Source organism: Talpa europaea (genome assembly GCF_964194135.1).
Source record: "Talpa europaea genome assembly, chromosome: 4".
In the NCBI taxonomy this organism is placed as follows: Eukaryota; Metazoa; Chordata; class Mammalia; order Eulipotyphla; family Talpidae; genus Talpa; species Talpa europaea.
The window spans coordinates 5,167,335-5,182,087 of NC_140070.1; the positions used below are offsets into that span (position 1 = coordinate 5,167,335).

Here is a 14,753-nt window from a genome sequence, read left to right on the forward strand (position 1 = left end):
CTTTCAAAAAAAACTTTCCAAAGTTTTCGTGTAGGAAATTATGCTTAGACTAGGTCCTCGCAGCTCACACCCCCTCGACCCGAGCTCCTGGTAACACCTGCACACCTGCTCCAGAGACCAGCCCCGCGGTGGCCGTGAGCTGAACTGACCTGGCATGTGCTAATGGTGAGATACTCTCTGGACAATTGAAATTGCTTTGATGAAAACTTTCTGGGAGTTCTCTGTATCCCTCATACACTGCTATAAGCCGCATGCGTGCGTCGTCTGAGCACTGAATTTACAAGAATAATGGCTGTGCTTCAGCTTAGCCGACACCGACAGGCTCACGGGAGCCAGAACTCCACAGAGCGGGTACTGGGGCACTGCCCTCTCCTTGCCCAGTCACACTTGGGATGCTCACTTTCCTGGATATTGCACATGCAGATCACTTGTTTTTAAAGAATTTACTATTCCCAAAATGACTATCAAGAGTAACCACGATTCGACATCCTTTTATGTCACACTGACAGATTTCAAATATTTATTAGTGAAACTATAAGAGGACAGATTTTTCCTAATTATTTTAAGCATGAGTTCCTCTGAATAGTTGGTATAACATCCTTTAAAAAATAGAAAAATTAACTTTTACCATGACCCAAGCTACAGTTCACAATGGAAACGCATACGGCTCTGTCCACTTCTCCGTCAGACAGCAGAGGGTCAGCCCGAGTGTCAGGCCGCGGCAATGGAGGCGTCATCCACGAGTCGACCCTGCGGCTTTAAAGCACAGAAACAGAAGGGTTTACACAATAATGACGACACAAAAGCTCTGGTAACTGAAAAGATCTCGAAGTTCGTGGAGGTGTCTCATAGACACAGAGGAAACTTGTGCAAGTCTCAAAACAAGAAGTTCTCTTCTCACCCCATACCTTCTTTCTCCAGGTGAACCCGGGGACGGCCACCGCCCTGCTCCCTCTGACCCTGGGCTAACACCCCAGCCATCTCTCAGCTTCCCCTCAGTCGTGGCTTTCTCAAGCCAGCGTGCAAGCAGCCTGGGCCATCTGCCCTGGGGGGTATAGGCTGTGTCCCGGCCCTGCCTAGGGGTAGGAGCTGCGTCCTCTCCCTCTGGCTCAGGCTCCCGAATCTACAGCTGAAGCAGCCTGAGCCTACAGACAAGGTGTCGGAAGAGCCAAGGACTCCCAGTTTCCTGTTTGAGAAAAAGCAATTCAGCGCGAACCCTCGGGCGTCACACAGCGACCACTGCGCCAGGACAGAGCAACAGGTTACAATAAAATTTTCCCTCCACAGTCTCTGACTGAAAAAACTTAAGACATCACGTCAGAAGAGAAAAGGCTAAGAAATGAAAGGTATCGTAACTGCCCGCAGGTGTAATATCTCCGACAGAGAGACAACCCAGAAAACCCTTGCCAACGTTCTCTCTTACACAGAGGCCCTGTGGAGAAGCGTGAGAGCTGGTGCCGGGGAAAGAAACAGAAGACCGTGCCTTCACGCAGCCTTCACGCTGCAGGACGCGCCCAGCATCGGGAGAGGCCTATCCCAAGGAGGCGGCCTGCACTGTCCGCCTGCCGCATGCCCCAGTGAGGGCTCTGACAGCGCAGGCGTGACCGGGATGCCTGCGAGAAAAGGGCCCGGCCACCCAGGTGTCCTGCAGCGTTCAGCCCCAATGGAGGAAGTTCCTAAACTACTCTTGAAAAAGTCTTTTTTAAAAAGCCACTGTTTAAACACAGAATATCAAAGCTGCGAGATTTTTTCTTTTACAACTTCAAAGTACAGTGTATGCTAGGAGCTCGGAAGCGTTAATAAAATGATTATTTTTATTATTTTATTATTTTGCAGATGCAGCAAGAAGTCTGGAGAGATAAAAGCTCAGGGAAGATTATGAAGGATATCTGAACAGAGACTAATCCATTACCTACGAAGTCCCAGGGTACAGCAAGCCACAGGTCCCCAAAACTTGAAAAGACAGATATAAAAGGAAAACAGTAAGTAGTGTAACCTGCCTTCCAAAAGGGTTTAAATTCTTGGAGGTAAATGAACCTCTAGTGCAGCCAGTTCACTCTCTCACACAGCCTGTACTTTTTTTTTTTTAATTACAAGAGCGGAAATCCTATCACTGTGGAAAATCAAAATATTAATCAAGAGTAGAGTTTCCAACTGATGAGCACTTTCAGCAACGACAACACCCAGAGCTGCAAAGAGAAGTAGGAGCGTTCGGGGCTCACATTTAGAAAGCTAATCCTGTACAAACTAACTGCAATTTTACAATGGCCTTTACTAAGTCAAAGAAAAAACATGTTTAAAGATACTCTAAGGATAAACTACTTACTTAAGGCAAACAAAAATCTTTGAAACTAGATTCTATACAATAATAGCAACTTTTAGAAATGAACAGCAAAGTTGCCAAATTCAGATAATGGAAGTCAAAGCTACCCGTTAGTCTTAATATTCTTTAGTGAGGTTTACATGAAAAAACACCTCCTTTAGTTTGTTTTCAAGACAGTAAATTTAAATAGCAAGAAATGCCCAAGCCTCACCTTCACGAAGATGCTGGTCGGTATAAACCGCCGGAGGAGCTGATGGGTGAAGTTGGGAAACCGCAGCAGGTTGATATGGAGAGATGGTAGCTGCTGGTATCCCGCCATCAGAGGGTAGAAATTGTACAACATCTCCTGTTCGGTGCCAGGCAGGATACGGAGTCGGATCTAAATCATAAAAAGTCAGAGAGAATGAAAACCAAATAGAGACATTAGCAACTTTGACACGCTGTCACCCCTGGATTTTTCACGAGCTGTCTGGTGAGACTGTCTCTCCCCACCATTCCATCTTCCAGAGATTCGAAATGCAGGCTGAATGGGTATGAGGCTAGGAGAACACAGACAATGTCTAAAAAATACATACATGATTCTCAGCTGCTGTAAAGGCCTGGAAGGTGACATGTACCTGCTTGAACATGAGACCACCAGGCGCATGGCTGCTTCCTGGTCTTAGTCAGGGTAGGTATGATGGTTACAACAGGCCCACTTGAGGGAAAGTATCTTGAAAACATCATGCTGACATAAGACAAAACGAGCTGTTTTTGGTGTTTTCTTTTAGGGATTTTTACCTTTTGTGTTATGGTAACTTTGGGGGAAAAAAGATGTTTGGAAATTTTTAACAATACTTTATTGAGAAAAGAACACAAACTGATATGATTTTGTTATCTTCATCTTTCCAATTATTTATAAATCAAGATCAAACTAGGAGAAGTAATCTGTTACTTCTGTGTGTAAGTAGTATATATATGTACATGGTGTGACAGACTGGACAACAGGTATGGACCAGGATGTTACAGCTGGCTTTATACTGAAATGGATTACAGATTCAAAGTATGGGAGGACAGCACACTTCCTCTATCATTCTATTTTGCATTTAACAACAAACACACAGCACACTGATTCCAGATGCTAAGACACATCTGTTCCTGCAATTAACATCCTTATTCATGGAGAGTATTTACTGCCTTCTGCGGGTGTCTCTGTTACCCCGATTTCTCACTGAAACATGGTTTGACTGAGAGACTGTTCACTCACTTAAAAATCTGATGAACTTTCCACCTTTAATTTGAAGGGATGAATAAAAACTCTGGGCAATTTATTTTTACATGTAAATGCAAAACTGTGTCTAAAAGATAAATTTGTGACAAAAGATAAGTAAATTCTATTCAAGATCAAAGTCTCTGAAAAAAATTGAGTTCAGAAGAGAGTTAGGCCATTAATACTGGAAGCTCCATCTCTAGGGCTCAAATTCAAAGGCCCACATCCATGAAGTCACTAGTAATACAAAGGATTCTAAGGTGCTCAGAAATCTTATGTAGTTCAAGGACTTGTGGACCCTTGTAAGAAAGAACCTGTGTCTGTTCTCAAGGTTGTGAACTGTGTTGCCTATTAAACCTACCTCTATAGCAAGTGGTATTTTATCTTAAAAGTGACTTAAAAATCATTTCTATCAAAACTGGGACCACAGTCAGCCAGAACCCATTCATTTTAAACACTAAATGTGCAAAGCTCCCTTTCCTGACCACATCTTTGTGGCCACAGAAGCAACCCAGCGAGACATGGCCTCACCTGTTTGAGGCCCGAGAACATGAAGGCATCGCTGGGCTCCACGGAAATCTCCACGTCTTGAACCAAGTTCGTCTTATTCTGCAGGTGATACCTGACTGGCAGCGATTCTCTGACTCGCCCAAATGACGGCAGATCTGCAAGGGAGAAGGACACGTGTCTCTTGGTTTAAAAAAATAAATCAATGTTTATGGCTTCTTTTTTGTAAATCACATCTCATTCTAGAGACATGGGATTATTTAAATTAATGGCATTACTATACTCCTGCTAAGTAAGAAAATTCCTTGGGCAAAAGCCATGGGATAGGCTAAAACAGGCTAAGAAAACCAAAGTTTCCTCTAAATTTTTTATCCAAGAGTGTTGACCATCAGGACTTGAATTATATTCTGAGAATATTTTTTTTTATCTTACTTTTTTTTTTAGATTTATTTATGCACACAAGAGCTGGGGTACAGGCCAGAGGTGTGGGGGGGTGAGAGGATTCACCAGATACAGAGTGGGGAACAGAACAGGCAAATCGACCGAAATACAGTGCTGAGGGAGCAGTGGGCAAGACAGGAGAGGTCTGCTGCGCCATGTGGGTAGCTCCCTGGCTGGCCAGGTATCAAACTCGTGCTGCAGAGGCTGTGGATCACTTCATAGTGCAGTGCTTAACCCCATGCGCCACCAGGGAGGCCCAAGAATAACTTTAAAAACATACTAAGAATTTTGCTAGAGATCATCATGACTCAAGAAGGAATGATGGATACTATATGCCTTCTCCTGATGGGGGCAGAGATATCAGTAACTATGAAACATTCTTGCCAAAAACTTGAACCTGAGTGTGACCAAGCCTACAGCTCTAACTACCAATTTTTAAACTGGAGACGCACTTAGAAATGACAACGTGCTATCAGCAAAATCCAGACTGCAGGAGCTCTGCGGGACAGATGACTTGTTCTCTCAGCGAATGTGAGGGACAGGGGAAAGGGAAGGGGGGGGAGAGAAGGGAGGTGGTGTGAAGAGGGAGGTGGGACAGCGGAGGTGGGGCGGGGAATCTGCCATCAACAGAACTGAAAATTATGAAACATCCATCAATTGCAACACAGAGGCCTTAAGACAAACTGAAAAATAGTCAAACTGAGAAATTTCAAGCAGTTCCGTGAAGAGCTTTTAGAATCCCATTTTTGTTTTGCGTATTTCCAACAAATGTAATACTCTTAAGAAATAAGTGCTAATTTTTAAAGTCAGGATAATAATATCATGATGTTTATAAAAACAACCGCCAACATTAACGAGGCATACTGAAAAGTTACAGGTGAAATAACTCCTGGGATTTGCTTCAAAACACTGTGGGCAGGAGGTGTATGTGAACGTACAGAGGAAACAAGACTGGTCATAATCTACTTTTGCAAAAATGTTGGACATTTTTCATAACAAGTTAAAAAAATAAAATCTCTGACACTAAAATACATACTCTGGAGCCTCCCCCATGGGCAACGGGGGAGAGCCAGCTGTGAAGCTGTCCGTAGTCTGCAGCGCGAGTTCAATTCCTGGCCGGCCGGGGAAGATACCCACATGGCGCAGCAGACCTCTCCTGTCGCACCCACTGCTCTCCTCAGCAATGTATTTCGTCAGTCTGCCTGTTCTGTTCCTTGCTCTGTCTCTGGTGAATTCTCTCACCCTCCCGCGCCTCTTATCTGTACCCCAATTCTTGTATAAATAAATAAAAAATCTTAAAATAAAATACAATACACTCTTGATTACATTCTTAAGCGAAGCCGGGGGGTGGTACCTGCGTTCACGTGGAGGGGGATGTTCTCAGCCAGCACGTGGGGCAGGGTGATGACGGTGCTGATGGCGGGGATGTCATCCGCGGCCGAGGCCCTACGGAGGAGGGCGCAGCGAGAGAGACACGTGTGAGAGAGACGGGAATCCATCAAACACAGGGATCAATTCTACTCACAGCTTCAGAGGAAATGGAATTATCCCTTGACTGAAACTTTACTATAGGAAGCCGTGCTGTGAAGACGAGCCCTCAGAACCCCGCTTCTGTCCGGCAGATTCCCAACAAGCAAACATGGCAGGACCAGGCCACAGTCTAGCCCCGCGGGTGGGAGGTGGAGTTGTGCCTGAATGTAAATCATCGACACCGCCGAGCACACCCTCTGACACGTTTCGGTAGCAACATGTTTTCCGTGTAGGAAGCAGCAGCGTGACGTGCTCTGGCACAATCCTCCTCTCACTTGGGACCCCACACAGAGGCGCCCAGACCACTTCTGAGGGCACCCCAGAGCCCCGCTGTCCACATACATGGCCCCGAAGAACTACAGGTAAGTCACTATCCACCAGCAGGGAGACGCCGCCGTGACTGAGACGAGGGGAGACACGACAACCCCGCTGTCTCCCCTGCATTACAGTGAGGGCGGGCAGCAGCTGCACCACAAAGAAAGTTCTTTGGAGCCCACAGCTGGAGGTGAAACTGTGTGTGACAGTGTGTGTGAACCACAACAGAGCAGAAGCAACAGGCAAAAACATCCATCTCTTCCACAGAAAATGTCTGTCTGGCATCACAGGAGCGGAAGGAACAACAGACACCACCTCCCACATGCTGCTGTCGCCCTACGGCTACATCAACTAAACAGCGATACCAGAGATTCAGAAGTGGAGAAAAGACAAGTTGGTTTTAAATAAAATCATGTATTTCTCCTTTCTTATTTTCAATAATCCTGTCTTAAATTGTATGCGATCACTGACATACACTCGGAAAATGACCCCCGAAATACCATGACCTGGCTCCCAGCCTAAGACAGAAAACAAGATAGATGTTGTCTTCTTGTCTCCCCTTCCCTGCTGGTCTCCTCCCTCCCCCAGGAAGTCACGACGCCAGATTTGGTACCTGCCGGCCAAGAACCCCCTCCCCACTTTCCTAAGTTACGCACGTGGTCCCGAGAGACAGCCACAGTGGTCTCCGGCTGTCCAGGCCCTATGTCTGCAGGTACCGAAGGCCTTAGTGGGCTGACAGGTTTGGCTCGAGCTCATTGTCACTGATGATTTTATATTTTGAACATGCTACAATTTCTCCATTTTCCTGCTGATGGACATTCCACTTGTTTCTAGTTTTTTATTATTATAATTATGTTGTGTGGATGTGGATGTGCTTACGCAGGGGCCTGCGTGCACACAGTGGAGACGCTTCCCGGGGCTGCAGGAGGTGCCCGGTGCTGCTGAACAGCTTTCGAGAGCAGTTGTTCTAACACACACTCCAACTTCAGACTGCCTGACCAGTTTTATATTGGGAAGCCTTTCTGTTTTTCCAAACTAGTGACGTGCATGTGAATCTCGGAACTAGTAACCTTGACTTTCTCGCCCTGTTTTACTGGCCACCTGGCTGCTTCTGTGGCCCTTACACTGACTGCCTCAAGTATCTCGCTCAACTAGGAAACTTGCCTTTTTTTTTAATAATCTATAGACATTCTTGATGTGAACTGTAATCTAACATGTAAATTGTAATTTACATGTTGCAAACAGCTTTCCCAGTTTGTATTATCTTTTCACTTTCTTTATCGTATTTTTAACGAGCTGGGAAACTTCATTTTAAGAAATCAAGTTAATCCATTTTAGTGACTTACATTTTTGTATGTTAAAAGAAATTCGCCCCTCCTCCAAAGGCATAGAGTGATTATCTTATTTTCCTACTGAAAGTAATGGTTTTGCTTTTTACAAGTAGAACTTTATATGCCTGGAATTAATTTTTATTATACAGCATATAGGAGAGATCCAATTTTTTACCAAGTGGATGGAGCCAACACTCTAAGACCAATTATAAGGAGCTTCCTCACTGATCCCGTGCCACTTCTGGGAAGGGTCATTTCCAAGTGTGAGGAGGATCTGGAGACCAACTTCAAGAGACTTCTGTTTTATTGGCTTAATCATACATGCCCACACCGGTACCCTTGCCATGACTACTACAGCTTTATAACTAGTCCTGCAGTTTTAAAGGGCAAGCACCCTCACCCAGTTGTTGTTCTGGAACATTCTGACTATTCTGACTTAATGCCTTTCCATATAAATTTAAGAATCAAGAGTGTCAAGTTCCACAAAAACAAAACCAACTTGAGGTTGTAAAGGAAATGGCACCAAATCTACAGAATAATTTATAATATTAAATATCATCCAAATCCTACCCAGACCATCTTGTTTCTCTCCCATTTTGGTCTTCCTTCAGTGTTTCAAAGCTTCATAGTTTTCTCCATAAAAGCAATGCACTTAATATTCTATTGCAGGTATTTCCACTTGGCTTATTTTTGCCACGTACTTATTTTAAAGGCACAGTGCCTAGAGGTTTATCACTGATACACAGAAATCCAATGGAACTTGCATGTTCTGATGTTTTATCCCGCAACCTCGCTGAAACTCTTATAATTCTAATAAAGTGGACTCCTTTGGGTTTTCTCTACAGACAATCCTAGTGACTGCCATCAGGGCAGCTTCTTCTCTCACCAGAATTAGTTTGGCTAAAATTTCATCAGTCTATAGGTCACCAAGTGTGATAAACAAATGAAAGTTTCACCACGCTTTCTAAGCTCTGTGTCTTTGACAAATGGTCAGTGACAGCCCACAACTTCTACTCTAATCCACAGAACTGGCAGAAGCCCTCCGGTCTTCAAGGACAATGACTAGCAATACAGGTGTGAGAAGGGCGCAGGTGTGGAAGCAAAGACAGCGCTCGTCTAATTTTACCTCTTCCAGGAGACAATATAATGCCCAGTTGCTACTCCGCCTTCAATGTTCCCAGCAGACGGGCACCGGAGACAGAAGCATTCGCTCGCACTCTCTCCAGTCTGCAAGACAACTGTAAGACAGAGGCATCACCCCCATGCGCTGACAGTTCCCAGGCAGGGGTCTGCGTGCAGGTGACACAGCAGAGAGAACACTTCATCGAGGGCACATCATCAGAGACCTGTGCGGGCGATGGCACAGGGATGTTCAATGATTTTTCCAAAGGTCCCAAATTCACACCCAGTATCTTTTCCAATCTGTCAGTACTCCACTATAATTAAAATTGGACGCATCTGTGCGCCTGTGACAAGTTTCTGTGGAATTAACGAAAGGGAGACGTCCGAGGTCAGAACAATACCCGCTGGCAATTATTTTTCTTTGTCTAAATTATTTCCTATCTTTGAGGGAAACATCTCAGGTTAGGGAAAAGAAAAAAATTTAATTACTCTTTAAGGTTTCAGAATGATGTTCCAGAAAACTCTGGCTTTCCCTGAACAAACACATATTACTGATACCCCCACCCCCGCCAGGTAGAAACACAGCACAGATGCCTCGTGCAGCCTGGTGCTGCCTACCTCCTGCGCGAGGCTGCTTTCCTCTGCTCAACCACAGAGCAAACTTCTTATGACAAGATAACACTCACCTAGCCTGGGCCTTCCCCACCTGTCAGCACCTCACAGACCATGACGTCACTCCTTCAAATGCATGTGGCCAAGAATGCCTGTCCAGTGCCAATCTTAGCAAATGTGTGAGTGAAACTTCCAAGTAATAACAACAAAGTCCCTAAACATTAAGTCACTATTTTTATGGTTTTCCAATGAAGGAGGCTGTGGGATAGAGTAATGGTTGTGGTTGTGGGTAGATACGAAGTGAAAGGGAAAGAAACTGGGGCAATCTTTACTTAAATGTTTAAAATGAATTTTAAGGACTAAAGAATGATACTGCAGCCCCGTAAGTAAAAAACGCATCATTCAAACCCATTAAGGTAGCTTTTAAAAAAACCTTTTATATTAAACTCTCCCAAAGTCCTCCCTAATCTTAAGAAGTTAATCAAAATGGTCATATTTATTAACAATTAACAGCAGGGTCAAATTTACAACCTAAAAAAGTTATTTTCAATGTACTGAACACAAATGCTATAATGCATGGTGCTGGAGTTCTGGGAATGGAAGACAGACTAATGCACCCCAAAGATATCCACACCCTGATCTCAGGATCTTTGAATACTACCTTATATGGTAAAACTGACTTCAAAGATGTGATCGAAGAGATGATCTTAAAATAGAGAGATTGGCACAATTAGCACAGTGAGGAAAAAAGGTGAGGGCAGAGAAACAAAGTAGAACGAGACTAATTTCCAAGACCACAAGAGGAAAAGGAATTTCAAGTGAGAAAACAAAGCATATGATGGAATTCTGAAACCAAACTGCTTTTTATTACTTTCTAGAACTGGGACATCTTTCTAGCACTTAAGTAGAGAACCTGACTTCTTTCTATCTTTTGATCTTATATAAAGATGTGATGCCACAGTCTTATGCAAAACCCTATTGTTTCAGGGAAAATGGCTCCACCTTTGTGAGGGATTGTCTCAAACATACAGAAGTGAGCCTGGAGACCGCGTGCCCCTCATCCTTGAGAGGCCAGCATGGTACCTCCCAGGAAACCCTCAATAAATACTCATATTTATTGGATTATTGATATTGATACTCATTTACAGGTCAGATGTGAAAATATACTGAGATTTTGGTTACTGCTCATCCAATTCTAATGTGTATTGGAAATCAAGCATGACTTATCCCAGACAAGTAGCAGAGTAAATGAAGAAACTCGTACTTGGTTTGAAGGATCCATCATGATTTTTTTTTTCCTCACAATACGGAGCCTTATAATATACTGAATACAAACTTGCTTGAGTTAACATTCAAAGCAATTTTTATTCCCTCAACAGCTTAAGAAACAGACAAGCCCCAAAATACTGAACCAGAAAGGTATCTTGGGCTTGAATCTCTTTTACGTACTGTTTAAGGGGTGATTTAGAAAACAACTACTTATTTCATACTTTCTCAAGTTTCTTTAGGAAACATCTTTTCCCATTTCAAACTATAAACAACAGTAAACAGCAATTAAAAACTACTAAGAAAATCTATAAAAGAATCTAAATATGAAAAAACGTAATGTTCAAGTGTATTCTTCAAAGAGTCACTTCTTTTGGAAGATCACAAAAGTGTGACCTTTCAAAACAGGGAACACACAAGTCAACTGTAATTGATGCCAATTCCGTCTTAATTATGTCTTCTGTGAGTATAATAAGTATTTGCTTTCGTGAGACTGTCTCAAGCTCCCTCATGTACTTTAAAGCTCTCGCGCAGCCAGCCTCCGCCCCTGCCAACACCGTCTTCCACTGAGGAGGAGGGCCGGGTCGCGCACTCACCTCTGTCCAGCTGGGACTCCAGGTGGTCCACTGCGGTCATGGAGGGAGCGAGCTGCAGCTCACTGGAGACCACCGTGAGGGCCCAGGGCGAGGCGCTCAAGAGGTCCGTCATCAGCAGGAAGGGGATGTCGACATAGGCTCTTTCCAGGTGTTCAAACTGCCACAATGAGGAGGAAAGCTCTGTCAGGACGGATGGGGATCACTGCATTTTCTCCATCAGTTTCTAGAACCCAGTGATTTCCAGTGTGCTCCCAGGAACGTACCTTTGTAGAAACAAATCTAACTGCCACATCAAATGGAAAGACCGTTTCTATCGTTACCGTTTCATCCTGCGAGAAAATTTAAAGGACACTCTCAATGGCTTTTTGAAATCTGAACAATCAGGTTTTAAACTCAGAGGCCCTATAAAATATACTTGCAATCCCAATTTGTCCCCGTAGGTAAGGCCTGTGTGTATCTCCGTAAGGCGCCAGACACCGATCCACCAGACGCCCCTGAGCAGTGCCGCCCACACGGCGCTCCTCACTGAGGCTAGGGACCCTGGGCAGAGCGGCACTGTCACCACTGGACAGAAGAGGAAGCAGAGGTCAAGGAAGGCTCAGCGATCTTACTGCTTGTGAGAAGCACTCCTGTCTTTGAATGATTTGCCCTCCCAGTGACTTGTGAAACACCACGGCCCAGGCGGCCCAGGCTGTGAAAGAGGCCAAACCTCACCCCCACAGTGGCGAGGTTTCTGCTCTGCTCGGGGTGGGGGGGGGGGGCCTGACTCTTGAGCAGAGGCTGAGACAACTGCCAAGCTGAGGAGGTCCTGAGATCACGGCTCCCCGTTAATAAAAGAGGACACAGCACCATACACAATCTGGGTAAGCCTACACAAAACCCTACTGCCTCTACTCTAAACCAGCCGGGAGCCCAGTCAAGAAGCCCATCCAGGTGAGGGGCAGGTGGTGGGACCATCTCTAGCAACTTCCTGTTCTCAAGGTTTCTATGCGCACTTGCCCCAAACAGTTTTGATGAGGATCTTTTCAAATAGAAAAAAAAATTTCATAAAGGGAAACTTCCCTTTCTCCAAAACCTTCTGCACATAAGCCAAGGACTGATTATATCTGACATGTGATTTCATAAAAATGCAGACCAGATCAGTCTCAAGCATGAGATCGCAACCTGTTGCTTCTCCACAGGAAAGCTATGTAGGTCATTTTCTAATGCCTGAGCAATTAATGCTATGTCATCTATAATAACTGCAAATGATTAAAAAAAAAAAAAAACCAGGAGATATTTAAAACCTGTAACAGACTGTAAGCATCCAAGCTGCCTATCTCCTGGTAAAATAATCAAAACAGGGACACTGCCGTGAGGCTATGAGCAGCAGCTGTGGAAACAGTACCTTGTGACACTTGCAAACAATTTCTTTTTCTTCAACAGTTGTGTTGATCAGGTAAGAAACATACACGAGAAACATTCTTGAACCCACTGTTCCACAGCGAACATACAACATTTTCTCCAGCTGTAACAAATTAAAATTTTAATCAAATTACTATTACTAAAGACCCCCCCCCGCCAATCTACATTCCAGGTTAATGCACCCCTCTTTTAGAGCTGACCGCCCCGACAGGCTTAACTCTGGGACACCTTTTCCAAGCTGTTCTTGCCACAGCCTACGAATGGACTCCTTACTCCCCATCTTTGTTTTTCCCATCATCATTATCAACTTCCCAAGAACTCTGTTTGGTTTAGAAATAAAAGTTTGCTTAATGGTTACTTCACTGAGTTACAAACAACCGTTATTTTGTCAGCAACGAATTCTCAGAATTTGGGTCACTTGTTCTGAAACACACTAAAAAACTACGTCACTTTACATATTTAGTATGTAAAATGTGTGTAAAATGTCACTAGTTCAATCACTTTGAAGTCCCAGTAGAGGCTGGGCAAATGCTCTGAAGCTAAAACTCATATTCAAAATGACCACGGCATCGCGGTCTCCCCAGACACAGCTGGCAAGGTACCTGCTCCCCGGGGCGCAGGTCCCCCACGGGAATGTCGGTGAGCAAGGCGGGGTAGGACTCGTCGCACAGCTCTGCCCCATGGAGAGTCACGTGAGTTTTCTGAGTTAGGTTGGCATCCTGTCCTGCAAGAGTCAAGAGGCGTGTCGTGAGGAGAGTAGCCCGACACATGCGACCCGGCACGCCGTGGGGGCGCTACCTGGACGCTGACTCACGCTGATGCCGACTCTGTGCTGGACCAGGGCTGTTCACATGCAGAGACCACTCACCCGGCTTCAGACCTGCTGTGAGCTTCACGTCTCTGATCGTGGCCATTTCATGGGACTGCACAGTCACCACCAGGCAGTACATTTCATTAGTCAGCGCAGGAGGCTCGTGCCGCAGGAGGACAGAAATGTTTGGAACTCTGGAGATGATCCTGTGGGGGGAAACTCAGCTAAGTTACTGACTTAAAACTTATTCAAACAAAGCACGTGTGCGGGGAAACAGAGGCGGCCACGGCTGCCAAGCACGGGTGACTCACATGGTGCTGGCCTGGATGACGATGCTGTCCCAGTGAACCTCACTGTCAGGGAGTTTGGGGCGTCTTTTGAATGAGCGCGAGGCCTGCAGGGCTTCTTGGGAGGAAGCGGCATCGCCTCCTCCTCCCTGCCAATTTAAAACCACGCATCTTCCGGTCTCGTTGCCCAGAACCAGATCCACTGACGTAATCTAAGAGGAGGAGGTGGGTCGGAAATTCCATCTCTTTGTGTCTGAACACCCCCTCCCAACAAACCTCACTGCAGACTGCTGGCCGCAGAGGGACCCAGGGGCCCTCGGGATAAGGCAGTCAGAATCCCGATGTCAGTCCTGTCCTGGCCACTGGTGAGCTGGGGCACCAGCTACCTGCACACTGGGCTTCAACTTCACCTTTACACAGACAGCTACCTGCCTTCCTAGCACTTCAATGATTTCAGCACCTGGCACAGGCCAGACCCGAGAGGTGCTGCATAAGTGGCTGCTGAGTGAAAGAGAGGAATGTTCTGATAACCATGGACACACTCATAGCCCAATTCCTGATTCCACGTGTATTTTCCCTGTAGACATCTACAGTATTGGCAACAGAATTCCTTACTAAGTCAGTAATGTTCCTTTCAACTAAACCCACTAGCACATGTACTCAAACTAATATTAATTATGATTTAAAGTGCAGTAAATTTCCTTAGGTACCTTGTAAAAAACATGTAATTAGGGATTTAATAAAAAAATCTTTTTAAAGGAATAAGCAAAAAACTCTGAACACCAGTTAATAATAAAATCAATCAGTCCCAGAAACTGTTTTGGAAATACTGGTAGTAGAGTCTCATGTACCTTGGACATGGTTAGATTAACCCCAAGGTTAGATTAACCACGCCCTTCAAGACATGTACTTAATGAATACTTACTTAGCACTATTTCAAGCAATTTGCATTAACTGAT

General features: G+C 44.9%; 1 protein-coding gene across 1 annotated transcript in view; it reads right to left on the bottom strand.

Annotated features, from left to right (window-relative positions):
- Positions 1-711: 711 nt before the first annotated feature.
- Positions 712-14,753, bottom strand: part of TRAPPC11 (trafficking protein particle complex subunit 11) — a gene marked incomplete at both ends in the record, with an annotated part of 33,184 nt that continues 19,142 nt past the window's right edge. The window contains 11 exons of the mRNA XM_084231851.1: positions 712-756; positions 2,535-2,702; positions 4,104-4,237; positions 5,875-5,966; positions 8,823-8,934; positions 11,293-11,449; positions 11,556-11,621; positions 12,680-12,799; positions 13,299-13,420; positions 13,565-13,713; positions 13,819-14,006. Of these exons, the coding sequence (XP_084087977.1) occupies positions 712-756; positions 2,535-2,702; positions 4,104-4,237; positions 5,875-5,966; positions 8,823-8,934; positions 11,293-11,449; positions 11,556-11,621; positions 12,680-12,799; positions 13,299-13,420; positions 13,565-13,713; positions 13,819-14,006 (1,353 nt within the window). The remainder of the gene's footprint in view (positions 757-2,534; positions 2,703-4,103; positions 4,238-5,874; positions 5,967-8,822; positions 8,935-11,292; positions 11,450-11,555; positions 11,622-12,679; positions 12,800-13,298; positions 13,421-13,564; positions 13,714-13,818; positions 14,007-14,753) is intronic.